At 42.7% G+C, this 20,839-nt stretch overlaps 1 protein-coding gene across 2 annotated transcripts; it reads left to right on the top strand.

Annotated features, from left to right (window-relative positions):
- The first annotated feature begins 1,949 nt into the window (after window positions 1-1,949).
- LOC139660711 (glucocorticoid-induced transcript 1 protein-like) lies at window positions 1,950-20,781 on the top strand. Of its 2 annotated transcripts, none has more exons than XM_071538916.1 (9): window positions 1,950-2,074; window positions 2,233-2,618; window positions 7,595-7,743; window positions 12,390-12,479; window positions 14,850-14,972; window positions 15,927-16,064; window positions 17,056-17,245; window positions 17,794-17,914; window positions 18,277-20,781. In XM_071538916.1, exons 2-9 carry the CDS (start codon window positions 2,303-2,305, stop codon window positions 18,647-18,649), a joined length of 1,500 nt encoding a protein of 499 aa, XP_071395017.1. In that variant the 5' UTR covers window positions 1,950-2,074; window positions 2,233-2,302; the 3' UTR covers window positions 18,650-20,781. The 2 variants fall into 2 exon arrangements, with proteins under 2 accessions (XP_071395017.1, XP_071395016.1); XM_071538915.1 differs by having other exon boundaries at window positions 14,847-14,972.
- The last annotated feature ends 58 nt before the right edge of the window (window positions 20,782-20,839 follow it).

Below are 20,839 nucleotides of genomic sequence, written 5' to 3'. Positions count from 1 at the left end.
TTGAAGACGGCGTTACTCGAATTTCATCCTTTCACTGTTTTCTTGTGTTTGTCTTTGAAAATAAATTCCGAGTGACAAATTGGAGCACTTCTGAATGGGATGTTTTCCATAGGTTTGTATGGTTTATTTTGACCATTATCACATTTCATACACTAGAGATTTTGTGGGGTTTCTGTCATGTGTGTGTGTGTACCCTGAAGATCCTGAACTTGTCTTTGCTTAGACACATTACAATTCACACATATTTCTCAAAAGGGAACACCCACAGAATCAAACCATGATTGCTAATATGGTATATATTGAAGAATAACACTTAGGGATAACAATAGTACACTTTAGGCCTGATCACACTTGCATACATGGGTCAAAAATGACCCATGTATGCAAGTGTGATCTAAAAAAACAAAGACATACTATAATAATAATTGTGTTAAATAATTATTTTAGCAGTGATTTGGACCAAACAATAATGCATTTAATATTTGAAATATGTTTATTTGTCACTTTGTCGCACATAACATACAGATATCACTGAGAACCGATAACACTGATATTGAACTGTAGTGTATCTGTAGTGTAACTGTAGTGAACTGTGGTGAATGTGACCAAATAAAAGAAAATAAAACTGATGAAATAAAATCACATGGGTACAGCGCAAATTGCCATCTCAGTGCTTACATGCCTCATAAATGTCAGAAATGAAAACTACATGTTTGTGCTCCTTGCACACAGGCCTGGTGCACTGGGAACACCAGCTGCTGACTTTTCTGTCTTTGGCAGCTGGGCAGATCTTGCACCTCTTCCTCTTCACTTGGCCCTCCTGTCTGATGTCCACCTGTGGCTGCGTTTTGTTTTTTTATCCTTCATCTTCCCATTGGTGGCCCATGGTGCTCTGGCACAATGTGCTGGATGTTGCCACCCTCAATGCCTACACCAACTTCACTGCACAACACCCTGATTACATGGGTGGTGTGACCAATGCACGGCGGCTCTTCATCAAGGAGCTGGGCAAAGAGTTTGTCATGCCACATATGAAGAGGTGCATGGAGGGCACACTCCACCTCCAAAAGCATATTACAGAGGCAATGGGAAGATGTGGGATAAAAAAAACAGCCACCACCCAGCCACAGGTGGACATCAGACAGGAGGGCCAAGTGAAGAGGAAGAGGTACAAGATCTGCCCAGCTGCCAAAGACAGAAAAGTCAGCAGCTGGTGTTCCCAGTGCACCAGGCCTGTGTGCAAGGAGCACAAACATGTAGTTTTCATTTCTGACATTTGTGAGGCATATATTCGGTCACATTCACCACAGTTCACTACAGTTACACTACAGATACACTACAGTTCAATATCAGTATTATCGGTTATCGGTGATATCTGTATGTTATGTGCGACAAAGTGACAAATAAACATATTTCAAATATTAACTGTATTATTGTTTGGTCCAAATCACTGCTAAAATAATTATTTTAACAAAATTGTATGTAAACTTGATGTAGTAATACAAAAACTATTTTTGTTCATAAAGTAAGAAAGGAAAAATAAAAATAATGATTTGTGGTAATCAAAAACAAGATATTTAATGAATACTTGGAATATTAAATTATGAAATAAATTGATTTCAAAAGATATAGCAAAAAAACACTCAGCCATGCATTAAATAACATAGGAAATGAATACGGGTCATTTTTGACCCATGTCGTGCATTAGAAGGGGTTTGCATAGCTTGTGCATCAAACGGTTAAGTGGATTTCTACCAAAAACTTCGCCCATACTTATAACACATCACTGAAGCGATTGGCCGAAAGTACAGTCCATAGACAACATTACACCAATGAGCGACGCTACTGTACAATTCCGCTGTCCAATCACAAGCTCAGAAGTAAAGAGCGTAACCCGCCCACGTGCATCAGCCAGTAGTCTTGCCGATACAACTGTCATTTAGAGAGTGGACATGGGGAAGGCAGGGCGAGAGCTGAAAAACAGAAATTACAGATAGCAAGAGTGTCAAAAATAACTTTTAAGTTATATATGTTACGGTTACGGACTAGAACGACATGCGGTAATATCCTCCAGGTAAGTTTGTCTTCAAAGAATACGTGTTGTTGCTGTTTTTTCCTCGACCGCACGAGTTGAAATAAAAAAAAAAGGAAGCTAACGTTTTCTTTTTTTTTTTTTTTTGCTAACGAGCTAATGTTTATCTTACCGTTTCCCCACCACCTCCACCTCCACAGAAGCAGCAACTTTGGCAGTGCGTTGTTCTTCTCAGTGCGACAGGGTTACGAATTGAAGCGTTGTAGGAGGATGTCAGCCCCCAACAACTCGCTTCAGCAGCCGAGAGTGAGACGTAGCAATGCGGGCTCCCCCGGCTCAGCCACCAACAGCTGTCGCCTGCACCCCATCCGTGCCACCGTGCCCTACCAACTCCTACGCGGGGGTCAGAGCAGCCCGACACGGACGCCGAGCCTGTGCGTTGGAGGCAGCAACGGACCCACGAACAGCCGGGGCTCGAGTCCCCCCTCCAGCCCGACGCTGAGTTCAGGAAATGCAAATGCCAAGCAGAGACTGTCCCCTGAAAATAAGGACTCCTCCTGTCCCCCAGACTCACCGGTTTGCAGAGGTAAAAAGAGTTCACTTCTCAACTGCCTTGCTCTCACTAGGCTAGAGAATGCCATGTCACCTCTGTGTACCATGTGTTGTTGTCTGACATGTCTCATGATAACTTTTTTTTGGTCCACTAGCTGGTATTTTGATATATTTGTGTATTATATATTACGGCAGTGGAGTAATGGGGCTATCAGTTTTGATGGGGTAGCCTGTAAGTCTGAAACAAGGTTGGCATTGGGTTGTTGCATTAGCTGTTCAGTCTGTCATCCACTTAGAGAATTAATAGGCACTCATAAAGAGAATGAAGTGCACAATTGGCTCCCTTATTTCCTATGGACTTTTGACAGAGAGGGGGAGGAGAGAATTGGCAACAAGACATGCTTGCAGTTGTAAAGGGGCCACGTCAGTCAGTCCCCGTAGAAACAGTGCTGAGCTAACAGTCAGGTGTTGCCTATTCTATCCCCACTCCATACATATAATACTCAACACATCTGGAGCATATGCTCAGCTCCACCATGTTGCCTTGCACATGGACAATGGAGGACAAGGGCTGTGACATTTTCGTGTGGCGCTGAGCTGCTCCTTTCAGGTGATAAGGAGACAGACTGAAGGAGGATATGAGAGTCCAGGCAGCCCTAAATCAGCGTTTTTCAGTGCTTCTCTAAATCTTGTTTATGTGACAGTCTCTGCTGCCAAATATCGACGCTGCGGCTGGTTTTCAGACTGGTAGTATTATCCCCTCATAGGCCAGCACTGCATTTTTTTTTGCTGGAAGAATCATGCCCATTTTCTGTAAACCCTGTGTTTTCCGTTAAAAAACACACACATAATCACACACTATCTGGCGAGTGTCTAAAACACGTTGTGATACGGAAGTGTCTGAATACAGCTCTCTTTTCCAGTAACTGGAGCCACACAGACAGACTGATTCTGCTTGCCATAACCCTGGTGGGTGTTTCTGAATCTGCATCAGTTGCCATGAAAGCAACCAGGTATTTTTACTACAATGACCCTCGGCGCTTAACGAGATCAGGTCGTGAATCACCACGCGCCGCACAGCAACCACGATGCACCAACTGGATCGATGTTGCCTCCGTTAGCCAAATTTAAGGGCTTCTCCTGCTTACCTTAAACCAAAATGGCAGCCTTCTTGTCCGGGAGCTGCACTGCGGTTATTCTGGAGCTGATAACCACGTTTGTGACAATGCTGTGCCTTGCTTCGCATTCCTCAGTCCTCTGAACGAGATGACGTCTAACCCTGACCAGTGTACCATGCCATGCAGGAAACTAACTTTTTTCCCTCAACGACTGAGTAGGCAAACTGACCGGGCACAGACAAAAATGCACTAGCATTTGGCTAGTGGTTGGTGTTAATTTCCCATCCCAATGGCATGCCGCACATTCCTCAGTCCTCCGAAAGAGATGACCTCTAACCCTGACCAGCGTCCCATGGCAGTGGTGATGATGGAGACTTGACCCTGCGTGATGGCTGTGACCTCCCAGTCCAAACAAGTATGGGAGGCCTCAGATGACAACTATGATCATATCTGTGAAGGGTTTGGTGGCTCAGAGTCAAACTGTAGGCCTACTGCTAAAAGTGCAAATGGTATCACATCCGGTAGGAAGCAAGCAATTATAAGAATATGAGAAACTCATATTCTTGTACTCATCTTTCATCACAGCATCCCATATCAATGTGATTGAAGCAGCAGGCTAGAAGGGCTGAAAGATATTGAGAAAAAAAATCTAATTCAGATTATTTGACAGAATAATGAAAGAAAGAAAGAAAAGTGAGTTTGTTAAAAGAATTGTTGTCAGTGTGCAGGATTTACAGAGTTTGAGTGTGATGAAAAGTTTTCACCAATATTGTACCTGATTCATGGACCAAAGATTACCTGCAGGTCTAAAACACCTTGTTTATTAGTCCATTTTTGGCATCCTACCTGTTAAGCAATTAATTGCAGAAGTTTATATTGCAGTTTCATTTTTTTTGTATTCATTGTTCAGCTCTACAGGCTATGTGCTTGGTAATTTGTCATTCATTGTAGTTCCTTGAACCCACTTGCAGACATAATATATGCCATTTGATGGACGCTTTTATCCAAAGTGCCTTACAGTACCATGAGTGTTAGTGCAATGCTCTGCCCATTGAGCTAAGCAGCACCATACAGACAGTGTGACATTGATAACAGACTTATGGTAACGGTGGTATTTGAATACTTATGTGAATCACTCATACCATCTTAGCCTGGTGACGAAGGGGTCACCAGGACAAGAGACGACAGAGTGAAGGCCATGGACAAGGGGGTGATATTCCACCACATGACCTTTAGGTTCACCAGCATGACATCATCCTCTCACCACACCGTCCCAACAATGAAACTCCCCCTCACTGTCAAAGTGCCAGCTGTGCTGAAATGGCCCAGCTTCATTGTCACCCATTCAAACTGCAGAGTAGGAGCAAATGTGAAAATGAACATGTTGTCCAAATCGGTCAACTCTGGAACTTATTTTTGTAGTTTTTCCAGCCGGTGCATAACCGGTTGCACAGAGTCTGGGGGTTGAAGGGGTACTTTGATGTTTTGAATGTCAGTCTACTCTTCACCAGGTACTTGTCGTGGTGTCGTGATAAAGTGTGCAGTGGCTTTTCAGTTAACTGAATAAAAATAAACGAATGTTAGCATTGCTAGCAGTGTTTGCACACCCGACTCTAACCAATGAGGTATACTCAATCTAGCCCACGCTAGCTTGTGGCAGGTAGTACCCACTGGATTCAATGAGAGATGCTAATAATGCAAACAAGCCATTTCTTGGGACAAATGCAGAAACTTTATCATAAACTAATTCAAACTCTATGAAAGGCAAGGGCTGCTCAAGTAATCGTTTATCACAATTATCACAAAGTAATTCACATTTTTTAACTTCCACGGTTAATAATTGTAGACTATCAGCCATATTGAAACATAGGCAGCAGGGAGGCCTAGTGGTTGGAGAGGTTGCCCCATAACTGGAAGATGACAGGTTTGATCCCAACAGTCATTTTGTCCATTAACATCCATGTGTCCTCCTGTCCAAGTGGCACTGAACCCCTATCTGCTCTATCTTTAGAATGTAAATTAAAATGTAAATTTCATTTCATTTAGCATTTCCACTGTAGTTGAAATAGTCAACATGTTGGTATGAGATGGCAAAACTGCAGTAAAATAAGTTTGTTCTAATAGTTCTGATGGATAAATGTGATCACAATATCTAGCAAAAATATTGGTATTTTCATTTTAGCCATTATCTTGCAGAGCTATGAAAAACTACAGGAAAAAGTTATGCTAAGATTTACTGATTTGGACAACAGGCTTGTTTTCACATGTGCTCCTGCTCTGCAGTTAATACACCACTCATTTATCCCTGAAAATGCAGAAACCTTTTCACAGCTTGATAAATGCCCGGTGAAGGAAAAGCTCTTATTAAAATTCAAACTGAAAGTATTCCTTTAATATCAAATAAACCACTCATTTATCCCTGAAATCAGCAGATGGACTGCTTTGATGTCTTGGCTTCTTTCACACTGTTTCTTTTTTCTCATCAGGAGATTATTCTAGTCTGGCAAGTGGGGAGACGATGGAAAATAACCACAAGCCCGGTTCTGAGAACACCGGCTTGGCCTATATCAATATTGATGGAAATTTAGCCTGCTTCCTTTGTCTACAATGCTTCAGGGAATTTTACTGTAGCCCAGTAAGCTTACTTAGGCAATACCTTTGGGTGGGTTTGCCTATGTATTCCCCGAACAAAGAACAACAATGACCGGCTATGTAGCTCTGCTAGGAGAGAGATGCCACATGTAGATAGTTTAGTGTGTGTGTTAGTTTGCGTATTGGCATTGGAAAGGCGTCTGCTCTGGCCTGCTCAGACAAGGAATGAAGTGAATGAGCATATTTCCTGGTCATCTTCCTCACACTTTACACTTTCTTTGATATGGAAAGCAAGAAGCTTCTGTTGGCTTTCAGCAGTCACACAAAGTGTAATCCTGGCTAATGCGTTTCACCCAAGTCGTGCTGCAGTCTCACGCTGCTCTCAAACTTGTGTCTCTGTGTTTTGTGTTTGGGTGTTTTTTTTTTTGTTTTTTTTTTATACTGCGTGTTACTGCAGGAATGTTGAGTGGATGCAGGCAGTATTGATGTGCATTGTGGTGTGGTTGTTTATGAGTTCTTATGTGGGTGGTGTGCTTAACTGCTCTGGCTCACAGCAGACTGCTCTTGTAACATCAGACTCAGATACTCTGGCTCAGCCATTTACATTTGCTTCAGGCCTGAACTCTCGGGCCTGCTGTTTACCCAGCACTAATGCTTATGAGATTAGCAAAATTGTCCATACTTCGAAAACAAGAAGAGAATGGAAGGCCAACTCTCATCTCAGGAAAACGTTATATTGCAGTACTTATCTGAGCTGAACTACAACAAAATGTTCATTGTAATGGATTGCTCTTCCATGAATTTTTGTAACTTTTTCAGCCAGGGACCTGAGTGACAAATTCAGTCTTTTAGGAAGGGACTTTAGTTCACTGAAACATGTTTCCACTCTATTTTGTAATGTGGGGATCCACCAAATTTAGGCCAACTCCAATGCATAGTTTAATAAACCAGGCCAAGGAAACTGACTTATTTTGACAGTGAGACCTTGATTATGCAATTGCTGGTCATTCCTGGTGGATGTTTGTTTTAAATTACTTTCTTCAACAATGCAGACCACTAGAATTTCTGTGCCACTCAGGATGTGGCCTGCAGACTTTGGCTTTCATTCAGTTTGCACTAAGTGATTTATTGCTCACTGGCAATTTAGTATCTTGAGCATAGTCTTGTTGACACAATCAGGAAAGATGACGCATCAAAAATCAAAGATGCCTCAAGGGTCTATTAAAATTGGCTCACGAGATACCAAGGCCTACATGGGGGTGTGCCTCATCCTGTTTTTTTATTCTCTCCCAATTCACAGCAGAGCGATCCAAGTTACAGGTCCGGAGTTCCAGTGCCATCCGGCGGACGTCTTCCCTGGACGCCATCACAGGGCCGTACCTCACCGGCCAGTGGCCTCGGGACTCCCACGGACCCTACCCTTCCTGTATGAAAGACAAAGCCACACAGGTACCTGCCAGTCCGAGAAGAACACTAACTCTTTCGGGCTACAAGCCACAGTGTGTGGTAAATCCCCAAATTCACTAGCTACTTTGCACCTTTCTCCCAGCCAACTGTTTTAGAATAAGACTTCCAAATGATGGTTGGTTTCCTATTAAAGTGGCTGGTAAAGTAGACAAATTTACCAGCCACAGCCAAGGCCTGAGCAGCACTTAGCTGACGGCTGGCGTTAATTTCCCAGTCTGCTGCCAGTACAGCTCACAGGCCTAATAGATGTTAGTGCAAGTAGTCTGAAATTTCTTCGCAGCACTACATTTTAATCCATTGTAACACTTCATAAGGCCTATCTATGGATTTTACATTGAGCCTGACCACAGTTTTCCTGGGCAGCAGCCCACACATCAGCACCCACTAATCTTGCCATGTGACTGACCGCTGAATTCAGTTTTTCTCGAAGGGCTTGATTTTTTTGGGGGGGATGGGGGTGGGAGTGTGTTATGAAAGAATATTGAATATGTATGATCATGACAAGGCCATTGACCAGGGCTGCTCCCTCTTTGCTAACAGAAGCCTTTCATGTGTCTGAATGAAGACCGCCAAGCCTCATTTACATGGGCTTCATCCCTTTAACCCTTCATTCACCTCGCATTTCTTTGTGTGTAGGCTGAGGAAGTGGTGAGTGGGCCATGAGAGATCTCTTGAAGTAGCTGCATACAGAGTAAACACTGGCCTCTAATAACAGGGTTCCTGTGTGCGTCTGGAAAGTAAGACTGGGAAAGTATGGAAAATCTATTTGATAATTTCCAGGTCTTGAAAAGTGTGTTAATCGCACAAAAAAGTCTGGGGAAGTATAGAAAGAAACTAGAGTTCAGTCCTGACGTATGTAGTTGTAGACCCACTGTCATCTCACATATGGTGATATTTGTCTATGCAATTATGGCCTAAATGACAGTCATATTGCCCAGCCACTATCAGCATTCATATTGAACACGTGCCAAAAATCCAGATCCGAAGAAATTTAGGTTTGGAAAAGTTATGGAATTTTTAAATGGAAAATGTTTGGCAACCTTGTACTGATGTGGTGGAGCGTGACACGCTTGGACAACTCTTGAACGAGCAAATGCACAAACTCCCCCAAGGACAGAGACCACTTCCTGTTAACAAGCTATGCCGGAGCCCGACTCTTTTTATAACACAACAACAGCAGAAACCGGTAGACAAAAGGTCCCCAGCCTCTTTTGTTGTGCAGCGCGCAAGTTCAAGACGGCCTCTCCTTTGAGCTGTAATGTAGCTCTGCATGGAGGTGAAGTTGTTTGCACCTGTCCCCCAGGCTATAGCAGAGGCGAGGAGAAATCCCACTGCTTACCACCTGGCCCTCATGGCTGCCCGGCCCGCCTGCCTTTTGTGTGGGAGTTGAGGAGCAGAGGGCCCATACATATGCTAATCACTGTTCCGGGATAGGTCTGTGTGCCCTAGGCCCTGTGGTTGGAGAACACAGAGAATGTCTGTATGAAGATTAGACAGACACACACACAGCCGGAGGCACACACACACACACACACACACACACACACACACACACACTTACTCACTTAATCCTACTTTAGCGCTGCATTACACAGTATCTGCTATCACTGGTGATCAAATAACAGTGCCCCATATTTGCTCCACAAGAGTTAAATTTCGGCAGATTTGTATATTCTTGATAATAGGTTTATCTCAATGCAAATTGAAGCAACAACACAGAACACAAAAACGGTCTCAGAGATATTTATCAACTCTCTGGAACGTTTCAGCGAGTTTCAGACATGCACGAGATAACAGAGTCAACTCACTAAACCAGAATGCATGTTCTCTTCATCTCAGACCCACGCCAAATGATAGCAGTGGCATTCTGTTCACATGTCTCGGCATGTAATCTAAACAAACCAACACAAATTCCACTGCAACTCTATTGAAGCCCAGTCATTATTTCCTGCTTTGGAACAGAGTTGGATTCTTGAGGATGTTGCCTGCATGTAACCCTTTGGGTGGGAATCATAATGGGAAGCAAGCTGCAGGCTATGGTAACATAGTTTTATCTCAGCAGAACATTATCAGGCACAACACCTGGCACACAAGTCTACAAAGCACACAACCCAGGCCGGAAGTTCAAGAGCTAGCATGATAAAAGGCCTCTGAGGTAAATAAAGGTGGGGGTTCTTGTTAACAGACATGAAATTTGTTTGGGGGAACAATGTCAATAAAGAAAGGTAGCCTACGGTATTCTTAACTGTCTTGCCCTAACAGTATTCTGAATACCTGGGGGAAAATTAAGAGTTTTATTGCAAAGTGAGATATCCGCCGTATGACAGCATAACGCCTACTCTGACATATAGACTGCCGGCATGACAGTAAAATCATATTAGTATTAGCTACCTTGAGATTTAAAAAAAAAATAGTACAGTTATTAAGGATGGGATAGCTTGTATGTGTGAAATATTGAGTCATTGGAAAGCAACATAAAAGCACACAACGCTGTTATTGGTCTAAGTGTCTTCTGAAATACATATGCCATACAGGTGACTAGCTGCAGGCTAAATTCTCATTTGAATTTTCATCATGGTTGTTGAGGTGTTTCATATTTTGTTCTTGCAAGCTGCAAGTTGCTATCATTACCTTAAACATTAACGACACATTCATTGCCACCCTCGTCTACATTAAATTAAAAAAAAAAACGGTTGTAGCTCATGGAAATTATGTGGTACTTGTTGGAGATTGAGGGAAATATCACTGGCAAATAAATGCACTTTACATTTCATTGAGTTGCAAGTAGCATGCCCACTTCACGTCATACAACATCTGCAGGAACTTAGTTTCTCCTCAATGGCCAACTCCACAACTCCATAAAACCTGTCTGCCCTTTTACAGCAATCTGCATTCTGTATGAACGGATTAGGCTGCAGCATTAAGTCCCTCAACGCTTGGCAGAGGCATCAAACGGCACAAGCCATTCCATAGGCCATGCGCAAAATGTTAATGCTAAAGGCTAGCTACACATCTGCCGTCCAGCATGGCCCGGCACAGTAGTCTCTTTATGAGAGCACAAGCACCCATTTAAACCGCTGTCCTTTTCTGGGGGAACCCAGCGCCCGCAAGCCAGCGAGAACGGCTTCACTGGTGTTCTTCATTATTCACAGTGTGATATTCCATATCATAGGGCATGGCTTGTGCGTTAGTGGAAGAGCCATAGAGCTTTTTTTGTTAGAGCGCGGGGTCAGACATAAGGCAGTGCGAAGACATTGACATTTAAGATGTTTCATACTACTGTACTGGCCGTAACCTTTTGGACGTTTGAGGATTTGTTTGAGGACCAGAGGCACTGTTGATATGCATAATCAAGGGGGAAGTACGTGGTTTCAGACAAGCCTATGAAACATCCTCAGTCTGTTTCTGTTTTTGCATATATTTACATAACTTAACCGTTTCCTTATTTATGTAATAGAGCTCTAAAAGACATGTTCACAGAGACAGAACTGACTCTGTGCTCTTTGGTAGGGAATGTTTTGTATATCAGATATTTCTTACTGGTGTACTATCAACACAACATTTGTGTGTAGTCTCTTTGGCCTGGGATAAGCCTAGTACTGTGTTTTACATATTCTGTAGATTATATTCATACTGTGTATTGGCTAAATAGTGATAGCAGTTTGTGGACTTTGAATTCAACACCACCTGTGCTTTTAAGTTTTGTCTGTGGCTGATAAGTTCGTCTTTTTGCCAGGTAACCATGCATCCTATACTTATATTCTCAAAATCTGATTGGCTTGTAACATAATGATAATGGCTGGTGGATTTTGGAATTTACCAGCCGCTGTGGCCTGTAGACAACACAAGTTATTTTCCTGTCCTGCCAGAGATGTATTTAGCTTATCCCGGCTTACTAATGGAAGCACTGAAACATGCTGTGACTATGTCTTTCCTGTTGGATGTAGCTATTTCCCCAGGGTTATTATCCCATGTTGACTGTTTTCCTCATTTCATTGATTCCAGATTTTCAGCTTTACTTTTGAACACACGGCAGTCATTATTGCTTCGCCCACATCTTTCTCGACTCTTCTTCTGAACATTTTAAATTTTAGGTATTTAGCTGACACTCCTATCCAAAGTGACTTACAATGAATGGGTAAGTAGGGGGTTCGGTGTCTTGATGAAGGACAATTTGACAGGACACATGGCTCTTTATAGGCACATTTTGGCTTGGCACAGGATTGAACGAGGATTAAACCTGTGACTTTTCGGTTATCGGATAGTCTCTCTGACCATTAGGCCACCCAAACAAATCTCATGAACTACAGGTTAGTTAATCTTAGGTTTTAAGATTGATGCAAGGGGATTCTGTGTGTTTATCTTTAGGCCCATACACAATGGGCACTTGTGCATGAGTGTAGCATACTGAATACTTGTCTTTGTGTGCCTACATAGCATTTGGTGGCTGCATTTATCCAAAGTGTCTTACAGTACATTAAGGACATACTGTATATCTCTAGCGCGGGTTAATTGTGTTGTGTGTATGTGAGAGAGAGAGAGAGAGAGAGAGGGAGAAAGAAAGAGAAAGAAAAAGACAGAGTTGTACAGCGTGTGCTTATGTGCCTGCACGTGTTTCTGTGTTTCAGACTCCAGGTCTCTGGATCGATGAGGGAGCAGACCAGGGAAGTCCCCACCAGCGGTCGGCCTCTTGGGGCAGCGCAGACCACCTGAAAGAGGTAGGTTCACCTCATTCACCCGAGTCACACCTGCCTCTGACAACAAACACCACAAGGAGTGTAATAACACAATGGAGCAGCGTCGTCAACACCCTGGCACTGCCTGGCAACGCTAAGTTAGACCAGACTAGCTAGTCTGTCTCGAAACATTCAGTTAGGAGTAACGCTCTTGACACTTATTATGGTACTACTAAACACACAGCCAATTCGCTGAGTGTGTTTTTGTCATTTTTGAGGTTCAGCCCATTTACTCAAAATGTGTTTTATTTGTCAGGATCTGAGGTCAACCTAAATATTATGCTGCTGAAGGTCGGTTTCCACTCCCGTCTATCTGCCTGGCTTGGTGGCCAACCAGCCGACCACATGGAGCTATTAGCTCTCCAGCTCCCCAGACCACAGTCTAAATTTAACCTCCCACTCCCCCACTCTCTCCCCCTCTCTCTCCCACTCTCTCTCCCACTCAACTACACCCTTGCATCTCATTGTGGCCTGTTGTTTTTGAGAGACAGTGCAGGAGCTCGTCTCAGGGTGTAACAGCCATATCGTTCCCTCTTCAGCTTGTCCCTGCTGACACCGCAGTGAGGAGCATGAGCCGGCATAGCTCTTAATGTACCTGCTGTGTAAAAGCCCTTCTTGATGCTCCTGCAACACAATAAAGATACCCATAGTACACTTGGTCTGCTCCCAGCACAAGAGCAACCACAAAACCAGATGTACTTGGATGTCTGCCAGGTTGTAGTTTTGAGATATTGAATGGTAAAGTTTTTTCATCCCATAAAGCAAAACTAACAAAACCGTTTTTTTCGTTTTTTTTAAATAAACATTTTCAAAAATCTGACTTCAGCCACAAGTAATGACCTGATTTTACAGCTACATTCCATTAATAACTCATAAAATGTCAAAAATGTTGTAATCCCAAGTTCACAGGTAGGGCAATGTTTTGAGGTGCTTTGGATGGAACAGGTTTTGACTTTAATTTATGACCATGTGTCACCTAGCAATTACATATTGGCTGTGGTTACACTTGTCATTTAAATGTGACTTTATCATCTGATCATGGTAGGATGCATTAAGTGATTTTGCTGACATTGCTATCTGATCTTCAAAACCAGACACAGAAGTGGTCAGGCTGGTAGTGTAACCACAACTGCACGTAGTCTGGATGTAATCATTGTAAAGAGCTGGAGAGGGAGAGTGGAGGAAAGTAATGCAGACACAGATTTAAATAAACACAGCCACAGGAGACACATAACAGGCATTTTCAGGCTGCGTGTAGACATAACAGCAGTGTGATCTCATAAAATCTGATATTTAGAATCAGATCTAAAAAAAATCAAGTAGTAACTGTAGCCGTGGACAATACCTTGGTACTCAAGAAAGTCTCCTATAGACAATCCCGGTGCCCTGGCCTGCACAATCAATAGCACAGCTCAGCCAGGAAAACCTCTCTTTCTCATTTTCTGAGATTACAGTGGGATTGTCCGGACTTGTCATTATTGACTGCTGCGGTCGCTCAAGGCTCTGTGAATGTAGGCGAACTGCACTCGAGTTCTCTAACCTCTGCGGTTTACATGTGTGGGAGGACATCCTATGTGAAGAGCTAGTCTCTTTGTTGACCGTGTTGCCAGGATTACAAGATCGGCATCAAAGGCCACACCTTTGTCTGCATAGTACAACTGCCTGTGTTATGCTTACAAAGGGTATCTTGGTTTTTTTTTACCTGGTATTTGGTCAGATACAGAAACACCCATTGACTTAACCTCTATTTCATCATCAGTCACAAATGCTTACTCTATTCAGTACTCTAGCTTGCAACAGCATTCGAGTCGAGTCAGGTTAAATCTCCAGGGGCGCACACTGCAGCGTATAATCTTGTGAAATAGACCGATAGATAAGTGCTTTATTAATCCCCAGGAGGGAAATTGGGGTGTTGTCAGCAGCATAATAAAAGAAAACATAGTAACGATTAAAAAGATCCTAAAAATGATGAAGAAGCAATACAATAAAAATATCTGAATTTGACACAACCACATACAGGTTGTAATTGCCCTGTGTACTTTTCTTAGGTGCTGGCTAGAGCAGGAATAATTATCCATACATTGATAACAGTATTCAGTCGAACACTGCAAGGCTTCAGATCTCATTCATTCATTACTTTCATATCTTTAATTTATCTTTAGAGCAACAATAAACACATTTGAGATAACAATGCTTTTTGCCTCTTGGCTTCAAGGGGAAACATGCAGTTCCCTCCAATGTATTAATTGTTCTTCTAAAGTTAAAATTCATATATTGACAGGAACATTGCCCTTATGCCGCAGAATTGTGAGTTCTTGTTCGTTGAAACCACGTTTGCTTTTCTTCCAGCAGATTGCTAAACTGAGACTGCAGCTGCAGCGCAGCAAACAGGTCAGTCGGCAGAGCAAAGACAGGGAGCAGAGCTCACTGCAGCTGCCGCAACAGGCGCAGCACAGCACTGCATGCCAACCTCAGGTGAGTTATCCATGTCCGTATCCATAACATCTATATCTTTGCCAAACGGAGTCATCCACATGCTGTTTTCAGGTGGAAACTTTGGTGATGCAAGATTTTCCCATAACAATAGCGATATGAAAAGGTAGTGTAGCAGCCAAGCACACTGCACAAACCAGACATATGAAACAGAACGTAACCAAACCATATCACAGCTGCAGGAGATAATGTAACTGAATATGAATATCGGGGTTTAGCAAGGTTATACTCTAGATTACTTGGTCACCAATACTCAAGTATAAGGTTATCAGTTTTATCAGGAGTTTTGTTTTTTACTACATTATTTTTCAATTTTATTGTTTTCTATTTAAATCTATAAATCTATAGATGGTACAAAATGTAGTCAGACCATTCTAGGGGTTTACATATTTATGATATTTTATGTTGTGCTGCATTTGATTGAGGAGGTCTAGTTAATGAGTCCCCATTCTGACCAGTCATGTCAGAAGGAAGGAGAGGGGAGGAAATGTGTCTGGGCATGCCCGGTTCTCTCCCTGTTTGTGGTTCATTCATTAACAGATGCCCAGCGACGGTACAGATCAACCACTGTGGGAAAATGAACATAAACAATGATATGCTCTATGCGCTATACTCCTCTGTGGTAGATCACAATCATGTTGTTTTTTTCCCCTTATGACATTTAATCCCACTTCAGTAACGCACATTTAAATTGAAAGGCTCCACCTGTGAAATATCTCATGAAACTGGATCAGCGACAGTTTGATACCTCCAGCATATCTTGGCGTCACAACATTATTTTGGCAGAGACCGGGACATATGCAATATCATGTATTTTGATTGCGCAGTTGATGTGTCTGCGGGTGTGTTTGGTATCTCATTTGTGTATGTGATTTTGACGAATGTACACAAATCTTTTTGGGGATTTTTAACCCTTGGTTGTGTGTGTCTTTCCAGTCCAAGGTGACTTCATCGGTCCTGTCGACTATCCCCGTGCCAAAGTCCCTCATATCCAGAGTGCCCAGCAGTGTGGAGGGCATCAACCATGAGCTAGAAAATGTGTTTATCCGAGAGGACTGGGAGCAGGGGATACAGGTAGGGACGTGCATACACACCAGACCTGGGTCAAGTAGTATTTGCAAATAATTCCCAGCATTTGTTTTAACCTGCATGGTGTAGCAGATGGGTGGGGTTTGCCACAAAGGACAAGACAATGAGTGACATAATATTTAGACTATTTGAATACCAGTTACCTGACACTATCTGAATTGTCCTTCTGCAGTAAAGCCTACTCATCTGGTGCTGCAGTTGGGTTAAAACAAATGGTTGGTCCGATATAAATATAAATGTCTATACACACACTCACACTCACACTCACACACAGGCTTGTAAAGTCACGTGCGGCGTTGTGCACCATACAGTCAGACAGTAAAACACATATATTCTCACTCACACTGAATTAAATCGCTGAGAGGCGAAGAGACCTGTAAATCTTGTCTGATGTGGGGCAGTAAACCTTGGCAGGTCTGTAAAGCTGCTCTCTCAGAAAAGCGTATACACACACATACACACACACACACAGTGTAAACACACATACAAATACACACACACGCACACCACTACAGATTTACAACCAGCAGTGCAGCAAGGCTTTTTCCAGCTCTCCCATTTGAATCAGCTGTACCCTATTGCCAAAGCAGAATGCTCAGCACATCACACTATTCATACTGTATCAAGCGTTACCATCTGGTGTGGTATTGGCTTCTCCATTTGCCCTTTAAACACATGCAGACAAACGCATATGAGGTCATTCTTAGATTTTAGACATTTTAGCTGATGCTCTTGCCTCGAGTGACATCCAGCTAGTGACCGAGGAGCTGTTCAGTATCTTACACAAGGACACTTCAGGGGTTTACATGGCTTCTGAAGGACACAGTTGCTGTTGTGGGGATCGAACGTGTGACCTTTCAGTTATGAGGCGGTCTCTCTAACCACTAACCACTAACCACTGCCACTCTGCCATTTTGGGATCTATATGCGGTAATGCATGACCTCTCACCACCCTCTCCGCACTCTGACCTCACAGGCCATGGACGTGTTGGATGGCCGCCGCGCCCCCTTCCCCCCTCATCACTACGGCAACAGCGGGGACACACGTGACACGGACACCCAGGCCCCCTCCAGCGGTGACTCCAGCCCGTCGCCCCGCCCCTGCAGCCCGGACCACCTCCACTCCCCTGATGGAAGCCCCTGCTCTGCGGAGGACCTCGACAAAGGTAGGCTACTCCCTCACTGTTTGAAAACTCAGGCTGTTTGATGCATTGTAGATTTGGTAGGCTGTTCTGTCTTGCTAAAATCTGCTTTAGTGTGTTGTGTGCTTTTCCTGATGTTTGTCCTGTATCATTCTGTTCTTTGGTTCATTGTTGATCAGTTAGATTTAGTTAGGCTATTTCTCTGCTGTAAAGTCCTTTGAGACATGCTTGTGATAAAGGGCTATATCAGTAAATTAACTTGAACATGATTGTGGTCTTAAAAAGTAATGATATCAGGGACTTCCTTATTTTAGTTTGGTGTAAATTATGGGACAATTTTTAAAACATGCTACTTACGTGTATCTAAAAATGATCAATGGTTACACAAAAATTCAAAGACTTATTTCCATTGTGATCCTTGGTGTTAAAATCATAGACAAAGAGATATGGAAAAGACTCCATGTACATTTCAAGCACATTACTTCCCAAAATCAATAACCAATGTTTTCCGTGTCCCATCTTCCACCTAGACAAATTACAGACACATATAATATTCTGTACTGTATTTCCAGACAGCGGGTGCAGCTCTCCTCTCCCCAAGTTTGCCACTTCTCCCAAACCTAACAACAGCTACATGTTCAAACGAGAACCTCCGGAGGGCTGCGAGAGGGTCAAAGTGTTTGAGGAGATGGTGTAAGTATTTGTTCTAATCTTTTATTTAAAGTTCTGGTTATGTTTTTAAATGTGTATGGCCTCACACATATGCATTTTCTACTTGCCACTTTGACACTTGACAATTGTTGCCTGCTGTGGAAGCATTGAGTAGACTGATTGACATATTTGATCATTAAAAGAAAAACAATATATATACTGCTTCACAAACTTTGAGACCCTGCCAAACAGTACAACAAAGCTAACAAGGTTATTTGCATTGTGAGTGGCAGGGATGAGGGCAAAATGGCAGCATCAGAACAGCAAGTTGCATTAAATTAGTACAGCTGTACAAATAGAAAATAGCAAAAGCAAATAATGAGCTCAACTTCTTTTGCCTTCAGGTCTCGCAAATCAAAAGGCTTCCCCCTCTTCTCGTGCCCAGACAAAAACAAGGTGAACTTCATTCCCAGAGGCTCTGCCTTCTGTCCCGTCAAACTCCTCTGCTCCTCCCTGTTCTCCTCTGTCTCCCCCTCGTCCTGCTCCTCCGCCGCCCCCGGTCTCCATGGCAACAGCCCGGGGCCTCAGGTGACCCCGACTCTGCCCACTGCACCGCTACCCACCTCTCAGCCCTCCGCTGACTGGAGCACCGACACAGACACAGGCATACACACAGACAACAGCACAGACAGCCTGAGCCCCAACGCAGGCCTAGACTCAGATATAAGCACAGACGTGGGGAAAGATGGCTCTGCACACGTACTCCTCACCAGTTAGTCCTCAGGTATACATGACCAAAACACCTAGAGATGCAGCGTTTTACCTGGTCAGGTGGCATGGTTTTGGAAAAAAACAATACCCTTGCACTCCGTTAGCCCTAATGTTAGCCAGCAGGGAGTGCCCAAGGTCTATAAATGACAAAGTTGAGCCATGATTTGTGGAAATAAACAACACATGGGCGGATATGGGACCAGCATCCTGCAGGACCAGCATTTGTGCTTGGTCCAAAATGAATTCTGATCCCAGTGTTTGTCCCACGTGTCGTAAAAGAAACTTGATTGTTTGGTCGTCGTTTAGACTTGAGACACTGCTGACCTTGGGAGCGGCCTCCCTTCGCCCATCACTAACCTAGTCTTCTCCTCTGCATCGTGACGACACCCCCAACACGTAACAGAAATAGCTTTGCTTTCTTTTGCAAAACATAGAAGTGACCGCTCAAAGTATTGTGTTCTGTAGCCAGCAGTTTTATCACGATAAAGTAAAAAAAGAAATCCAGAAACTTCATGAGAACAACGGGGTATCAGAAAAACACATTCTTCTAATTGTTTTATCTAACCAGCTTATTTAGCTGTTCAGTGTTCAGCGAGCTAATATCTCAAGTACAGATAAGCTTTTTGACAATGACAAAAAAAGTAATATCATGCCTGTTTATATTGCAAACCTAATGGGATGTCTCTTACAACCACAGTACAATGCCCCATATTACCCACAATGTTTGCACTTGGTAAGACCTGGCTTAAAATGATATAGGCCATGGCCTACTTGTTTCTTATTTGTTTTTTGTTTTTTTAAGTACTTGTAGCACACTGGCCATGTGAAACCAGCAGTCACATAAGTGTAAGCTCCACCCAACAGGCATACAAGCCTAGACCTAGATCTGCATTTCTGGTCAGGTCACTATTAAAACCTGGTAAGCTCAAGACAAAATGCAAATGACAGCTGTTCTATCCAATGACCAAATAGCCAGTTATAAAGCACACGACTCCCTCATTGCCTTGTTTTATCTTCCCCCCCACCACCCACAAGAATAAACTCAGGTCATGTGGAATGTATTCGCTTGGACTATGTTGCCTTTCCCCAGTGTTCATGACATTCTCCTACAGTAAAACATTCCGTAGTCTTAATAACAGAAATGCATTTTTTTTTTTTGCTGGAGAGGCTATTGCAGACTGAATCAAACTGATTGATGTCACAGCGAGTGACCGATGACTTTTGCATTAACCTGTTCAGGTTAGAGAGTTTCAGGTGCTATGACACATTCCAGAGATCGCTGTTGCATTGGTCAACCGTGAGTACTCATGTAAATGGAGCTAGTTGGCTACTTAAGCTCTATCCTCCCAAATTGACCAGTTGATAATTGCTATGTGTTTTGTTTCACCCCTTTTTAAAATATGTACCAAAGCAGATTGCAAAACAATGAAAGGCCCATAATGTATTTGGGACACAAGGGGCACTACTTCTGTGCCAGAAGCAGAATGTTTATGTGTGTTTTGTTTTGTTTAGAAACAGATAAACAACAGATAAACACTGTTTCTTGGTGTTTCAAACATAGACGCTAATAGATAAACCAAGGCTAAGCACTTACTTGCAAGTGAGATGATAATCACTATTTTAATTTTTGACTAATTCGTAAGTTAAAACAATCAGATATTGAGTGTGCAATTGATTTTTGTTTGAAATAAAGCTACACTAACAAACAATGTTTGGATTATGAAGATTGGATAACAAAATCCAAGCAATTGTGCCCAAACTTTGCCTGGAGATGTTCATCACCAGAACATATATATATATATAAAAAAAAAAAAACACAGTCGAAATGGACCAGGCAAACTTTGAATTGGAGAAAAGATGGAGTAAACAACTTCTGATTCCAAAATTATAGTCTGGCAAGCCACTTGCACACAAAAACACAAATATGAACAATATATGCAACACATTCCGCACAAACTAAGTTGAACTACTCTGTTTTGCTCACAGCTCCAGGAGTTAAAATCATACTAATTCTGATTTTATTCACATGCTCATTGTGCAGTGCAGTTAAGCAATGTTTGCCATGTTTGGCACTAATAATTCAGTTCTCCTATGTATTACACGTTTTTATGTAGATCTTGTGTGTTTTTCAATAAAGTAAACAAAAATCTCTGTATTTGTATGCAATCTTTTCAAGGCTTTAGCCAGACACCGACT

Source organism: Centroberyx affinis, unplaced genomic scaffold (assembly GCF_046629955.1).
Source record: "Centroberyx affinis isolate AG114_WGS23_722 - 3 ecotype Tasmania unplaced genomic scaffold, CSIRO-AGI_Caff_v1 ptg003371l_1, whole genome shotgun sequence".
NCBI classification, from domain to species: Eukaryota; Metazoa; Chordata; class Actinopteri; order Beryciformes; family Berycidae; genus Centroberyx; species Centroberyx affinis.
This window is presented reverse-complemented; position numbering and strand designations above follow the sequence as displayed.